General features: G+C 28.7%; 1 protein-coding gene across 3 annotated transcripts; it reads left to right on the top strand.

Moving 5' to 3' along the window:
- Positions 1-358: 358 nt before the first annotated feature.
- On the top strand, positions 359-2,114 carry LOC131646251 (uncharacterized). 3 transcript variants are annotated; one of them, XR_009297372.1, is made up of 6 exons: positions 359-471; positions 779-901; positions 1,049-1,081; positions 1,186-1,356; positions 1,432-1,476; positions 1,801-2,114. XR_009297372.1 is itself a non-coding variant. In XM_058916350.1 (5 exons), the coding sequence occupies exons 3-5, from the start codon at positions 1,177-1,179 to the stop codon at positions 1,915-1,917; spliced, it is 342 nt and encodes a 113-aa protein (XP_058772333.1). In that variant the 5' UTR covers positions 359-471; positions 779-901; positions 1,049-1,176; the 3' UTR covers positions 1,918-2,114. The 3 variants fall into 3 exon arrangements, 2 of the variants coding, with proteins under 2 accessions (XP_058772333.1, XP_058772334.1); XM_058916350.1 differs by having other exon boundaries at positions 1,049-1,356; XM_058916351.1 differs by having other exon boundaries at positions 779-1,081.
- Positions 2,115-6,971: the final 4,857 nt, after the last annotated feature.

Here is a 6,971-nt window from a genome sequence, read left to right as displayed (position 1 = left end):
TAAGTCTTATTAAGAAACGAGAGTTAAATATAAATAAATAATTATGTAATAATTTATTACACTAATAACTTTTATCAATACAAATATTTAAATTATACTAATATTTAAAATATTTTATTATTGCACTATTAATACACTGTCATTCTTCTCACAAATGTAAAGCTACCAATTTTTCCATTTTCACAAGCGGCAAATTATGCCGCCTACAAATTTTGCACTTTTCACAAGCGACGACAATTTATCCCGCCTACAAATTTTGTACTTTTCATAAGCGACAACTTATCCCGCCTATCTCCTTGTTTCCACCATCAAAACTCTCTTTTTTTTATAATCATTTTCAATCTCCTTATGTAAGAAACACACTTAAATGATTTCTATCGTGTTGCTCCTTCAGAGAAGAAACGTTCTAAAATTCTCGATTTGGATTCCAAACTTGAGAAGAGTCTTTTCACCCCCTTCAGAGAGATCAAGGTTTTGATATTCTATTTAATCTACTTTTTTGGGGCTTCAATTCAATTCTTAGTTTTTTTTAGCTTTCCTGTTTCGATTTTAATCTCTTTCCGCATCGTAAAAATATATATATATTTATTTATTTTTGGGTTGTGTGGAAAAGGGTTTCTTAATTTCTCTATTCTAATTTGTTCTAATGATATCTCTTGATCAATGTTGTAGAGTTCATGGAGTGGGAATTATAGGTTGCTATTGTTGTTGATTTAAAATTCTATTGTTTTATGTGTTGGAATTATGAACTAGATCCTGACTCTGGCTGTCCTTTAAGGTCAAGGTTCACTTAGTGTCCTTTGGAAAAGAATAATAATTCAACCACCAGAAAATGAAGATCTGCAACATATAGTCAAAGTGAGGTATCCTGATTTGGAGCTTCATGCAAGCGAACTTATAGGTATTGATTTACAATTTTGATAATATATGGTCGGCAATCTGTTTATTGTCTCGGCAGGTTCTCGTTAAGGTATTAAGAATAATTATAAGCTGCCTGTGCTATTGTTACTTTTCTTTTGATTAATGTCCATTTGGTTCTACATGGCAGGGATCTCTTAAAATGGTGTAAAAGAGTTACTGGGTTAGATTTTTGCTCTGATCTTAGCTTGTCAAAAGAGCAATGTAATTATATATACACAGGGGTCTGTTTTATTTTTTTGTTAACTTTTTTATCACATGTTTCAGAGTTACTTCATGTGTGTAGCTTGTATTTCATCTCGGGCTGTTGATGTATTTGCGGCCTTTCCAGCTTCATTTGATAACCGGTTATCAATAATGAAAGAGATAGGAAAGTTGTGGAAAACATGGGATTCTGCTGCTGAGACCTTATATCCCCTCGACAAACCAATATATCAGGTTTTATTTATTGATGTTTAGCCTTTGCTTCGTTAATTTGCCTCACCAGTTTCTAATTTATGATGGTAAATGCAGGATTCTGTCGCAGGTTTAAAAATAGGCCGGATTGAAATTGGCTTGGTTGGTATCCACATTGCAATATGTGCTTAACTTCTCTTGTTTGTAAACTATTGTAATGCTAGCACTTCTTGTGCTTTTCTTTAATTTGGCTTTTTCCAAAAAAGAGATGATGAACAACACGCCGACACCGTCGTCCAACACGCCGGTCAAGCCGTTGCTGAAGCGCCAAAATCCTTCAGGATCGCATACATCTCATACATATATCTCATACATATTCTTTGATTTTTCTATTTAATTTATTTTTTTGTGTGTTTAGAAATTGAATACAATTTTGGAAGAATCTTCATATATGTTTAAATGGAGTTGTTTACTCTGTTATTGCAGGCTAAAGCAGATGTTGTTTTCAAGTCACCAGAAGAAGATAGATCAACTCTGAATCTCCGAATCCTCACTCTGAGTTTTTCGGCTCCGGTTTTTCTCCCCCTTTGCAATGGATCTTAGATTTTCACTTATAGGTGTAGATTAGAGATTCCGATTAGGAAAATTATTGATTTTACGTTTCAAAATTTATGATTGATTTTCGATTTGGTTTATGCGTTAGAATTCTGAGTTAGGAAATTAGAGATTCAATTTGTTACAAATTCTGAGTTGTAATTTGTATGTAATTTGATCTTGATTCAATTTATGTTTGATTTCCTTTTCCGGTTTTGTTAAGATTTCTCTGTAATAAAGTTTTGATGATGAAAATAAAATCTTTCCTTTTTGAATTTCACAATTTCTTTGTTCTGGGCTTGAATCAGTAGTTGGATTAGGGGTTTTTTGTGATGCAGAAGGTTAGGGGTGGGGATGGTCGGCCGCCGTTGGTGATAGAGAAGATGAATAGTACTAGGGCTAGTTGACTTAGTCAATTGTTTAATAAATAAATAAAAATTAAATAAATATCTGAAACCTATATTAAATATTAATCAATTTTTTTTATTAATCATAAAGCTGGTAATAATAATAATTAATATAGTGATAATCTTTATCATTGAAAAAATCATCATTTTTATGTTGGTTAAAAAAACAAAAAAATCCATCCTAAAAATGTGAACAGCAAGCGCCCCTCTCCCCTTCTTACTTTTTTTTTTGACATTTTTTCATTAACAAATATTTGTAAATATTATTTGGACCAATATATTTGCTATATGTAAATATTATTTTTGTTTCGATATTATTTATAAAAATATTTTGATCAATCAAAAACTTATTTCCAGCTACTCATTAATTCGGAAGTATTTTAAATAAATTTATAAGAGACATATATTTCTCTTATTCACATTAATAACATATATTACTAAATTATTACATCAATAATATATAGCTCACTTTTACATATATTCTCTTAAAAATTATTATTAATAATATATAGCTCACTTTTACATATATTCTCTTAAAACTTATTGTATTTTAAATTAAAAATAATTTCAAAATAAAAATATTATTAATAAAAATAATTAAAAATAATAATATATTTTTTCTCGTGTTTAAATTCCTAAATTATTTTAAGTATAGCTACTTTTATTTTTTACTAATTGTACAAAAAAAAGTAATTATTATTGTTATAATGATCATATAGTACAAATTTAAAATTTAATACCAATTAATATATTTTAATAAAAAATTTAATACAATTATTGTTAGAATTTTTTTGTATTAATCAACAACTTATAAACTGACATATTTATTTTTTCGTCTTTTTAAATCAATGACACCGATTTTTTTATTAATTATTTTAATAGAATTTGGATCAAAATATTTCTTTACGCGTATATTTAAAAGATTAAACATATAATTTAATACATTATTAACAATTAAAACAAATTTTATAATTATTGTTCATATAATTTAATACTTAATATTATCATCAATTCAAAAATAGTATAACAAAAATTAATTGAATAATTTAACATTATTGTTAATTTACATAAATATTAAAATACCTTGGAAGTTGATAAAAATAGGTTCTAAATTTAAATAGTATATTTATCTTTATATTTGATAGGATGCATCTATATAAGACCGCAATGTCTTTGTAATTCTTTTTAATTATTATTTTTTAATCAATAACATAACATCTATTGTATTGTAAATATATTTTGTTGATTGAAAAATATCACAGTTTTTCCGTATTTGAAAAATAACACACTTTTTCTTATAATTAAATTAAAATTAAAATATTATTAATCTAAAAATTAAATACTATCTGTTTTTTACCGAATTAAATACTACTATCTTAAATACAAATTAACTATTATTTATTGTAATCTTAATAAAATTTTGCTTTTAATTGAAAACAAAGTTTTACAATGATTATGAATGAATTAATATGTTTAAAAACTTATAAATATAATAAATTGATTTAAAATATTATTAATAAAAATGTAAAAAAAAAATCATATTTGTAAGAGAAATAGTGTGAAACTAATTATTGTTAATAGTACAATAAGTATAGGTCAAATTATTTAATATTTATTTATTTAATAGTAATAAATATATGTGAGAGATAAAGAAGAAAAGAGAAGATGTGAGAGATGGAGAGAGAAATGAGAGCAATTTAACATGAGTGTTTTATTGAGTGTGGAGAGATCTATAATAATAATGGTACACCTCATATCCAATGGCATATTCAATGGCTATGATTGATTTGAAAAAAAAAAAAAAAAATGGTCTCTCACGGTGAGAGACCTATGGACGTCTCTCACCTTAGACGGCGCCGGTTGTTTCGGTCAATACATAAATAAAAGGTCTTAAGTGTACTATGGATGTACAACAACAATGCCAACTGTAAGATAACCATTGGTGAGATTGAATATTTCATTTTTCCCTCCTCCTAATACTTTTCCCTCATTATACGATTTCATCTTTGCAATACTTTTCCTACATCTGATTTCTCTCTCCATTTCCCTCCTCTCAATACAACTGTGTCTTCTCTCTCCGAACTCCTTTCCTATTTTGTTTGCAGTTCTCTCCCTCCGAACTCCTTTCCTCTTGATCTTCCAAATCTGTGGTTTGTTCTCCTCCTCCAAACTCCTTTCCTCTTTTGTTTGCAGTTCTCTCCCTCCGAACTCCTTTCCTCTACTGATTCAGATCTAGAAACATGGAAGATCGCATTAGTCGAGGCGAGGCTTGCGATTTTGTTTCATTCTTGCCTGCTATTTGAAAGCTTGAAGTTCTCTAGAAACATCAAATTTTCTTTTCATTCTTAATCGATTCACTTCTCCCCGTTATTTTGTAAGTTTAATTTCATGAATTTGAGTTTAATCTTATTAAATATTTAATGTTTTTTTATCAGATGGACCTTGGTGGTGGAATTTATATACTGATAGTCGATACTAGATTCATTACTGGATCTTTGTTGTTTTGCTAAATCTAATCCAGCTTTGGTGTTGTTATTTGCTGGAGCTATGGCGGCTTTGTTGCATTATGACTCGAGGCGTTTATAGCCTAAAGAATTCAAAATGGCTTCAGGAAAATCTTACGGGTATGCATTCATATTTTTAACCTAAATTTATTTCATCAAAATACAATAATTAATTTTGTGAAGTTGTATTGTTTTATAACGTTTAAGATATGAATTTATGTGTTTTTGACAGATATGTATATGGTGAGTGACTGTTGAGATGAATTTATGTGTTTTCGTCTCTGATTATAGGGTATCTTAGAAACTCCTCTTTCATTTCAATCTCTCTTTATTTATTTCTCACTCTGTTCATAGTTGAAACTTAATGTTTTGTGAATTTTAAACCATTTAACAATGACCCTACTGTGATACTTGGACGGCCAAGACACAATGTTTTTGATTGCATTGGTGAGCTAGAGATGATTTTCAGGTAATTTTAGACAAAGTAGTTTATTTCAGTTTTTGCATTTCAATCAAACCAAGGTAAGCTTTTTCAATGTATATATGAAGAATATGTGGTACAATAATTTAAGTAATTTGATTATTTTGAACTGATTAATTAGCTTGGAATGTAAATGTCACGGAATATAGAATCATTTGATGATGGGGAACATGGAGTTCCTAATATATAAAGAATCAGAAAACACGTTTTGTTTGGAAGAAACCCGGCCACCTACATAAAAATAAAAGAAGAATGACTTTAAATTCATAGTTTTCTTGAATTTGTTACATGCATATTTGAAGAATTAGTGGTAAGGATTATGTTGTAAAAGTAATGGATAAGGATCACAATGTCATCATCACACACAGTTAATAAAAGTAGTACTTTGAACTAATTGTCATTGTAGTATAGTATCTTACGCAATGACAAGTAAAACAGGAATAAAGAGTAAGACAGGTAAAATCCTGCAGTTTCTGCATCCAATATCCAATTTGGATGAGTGGTCCTGTCCTCTATTATAGCTTTTTCAGAGTAGCATCAGTCCTAAAATGAGTTTAATGTTTCCACACCCAAAATAATAATTGTACAAAAACAGAAGATGGTTTGAAACCAACACTAAGACCCCACATACGTGCTTGTACGAATGAACTTGACAGCCACCAAATCATGAGTATTGAATTCATTGAACCAAAAGCAGTACCACACACTATATTTGGTTAATATACAGAGGGGCTCACCCTGTTATAACAAAGCCCGTTTTCTATGAACTGAGGTTTCAGGGTTTCCTTTTTCATGCAATGTCTACTCTTCAACAACTTTTATGCTGACAAAGAAGTGCACACTAGACAGTACTACATCTGTTCTACATATTCAAACATTAAATATATTCAAATGAACAGCAGACAATCTATGGCAATCAAACATTAAATATATTCAAATGAAGGATGAAACTTGCATCTATAATTATTTAATACCTCTTGCTCGATATACATACACTTAGTAACAATAGATCTATTTTCTTAATAAGTACTTCTTATTTGATCTATGTAAGCTTTATTTGATCTATGTACTCAATTTGCAATCGTGGGCCTTAAGCATTTTGTTATATGGGCTTCAAAGCCCATTATTAAGACAATCTATTTTAAAAATCGGTATATCTATTTTTCTTTTTTAAGTTTTGGGTTAAATATTTCATTTCATTATTTATTTATTTATTTATTATTATTATTATTAAACATAACATTTGATTATAACCTATATATTTCTTCTTTTACCACTTAAATGAAATTGTGGTTTACAATATTAAGTACACGTTATTCTACTTCATGTCTCTTCTGAGGAAAAACCAGAGTTGGGTGGACCTCCTTTTACAAGTATCGTTTATTGTTTGGTTGGGCTGCACAAATCTCATTTTGGGCTTTCATTCTATATTTTCACAAAGAAATTAAATAAATGTAATTATGATTTTATAATTTATTCAATAACTATTTTAAAAAAACTTTGACATCAACTATATTTGGCCCACATGGAATATAAATGATTTTTTAACATTCACCTCTTTAATTTTTAAATCACTTTCCACAATTTTATTTTGTGGTCATCTTTCTATACTATTATTGTTAACTAGTAAAATACCCGTGCGGATGCACGGGTACTGGTATGTTTTATGCG

Source organism: Vicia villosa, linkage group LG2 (genome assembly GCF_029867415.1).
Source record: "Vicia villosa cultivar HV-30 ecotype Madison, WI linkage group LG2, Vvil1.0, whole genome shotgun sequence".
In the NCBI taxonomy this organism is placed as follows: Eukaryota; Viridiplantae; Streptophyta; class Magnoliopsida; order Fabales; family Fabaceae; genus Vicia; species Vicia villosa.
The sequence above is the reverse complement of the archived record's forward strand: the minus strand, read 5'-3'. Positions and strand labels throughout refer to the sequence as shown.

Bases quoted from the DNA above. Each gene is read 5' to 3' on its own strand.
- LOC131646251 (XM_058916350.1), top strand. From the start codon at position 1,177: ATGTTTCAGAGTTACTTCATGTGTGTAGCTTGTATTTCATCTCGGGCT. The intron at 1,357-1,431 runs GTTTTATTTATT...TGGTAAATGCAG, and splicing joins TCGACAAACCAATATATCAG to GATTCTGTCGCAGGTTTAAA. The intron at 1,477-1,800 runs GTTGGTATCCAC...CTGTTATTGCAG, and splicing joins GCCGGATTGAAATTGGCTTG to GCTAAAGCAGATGTTGTTTT.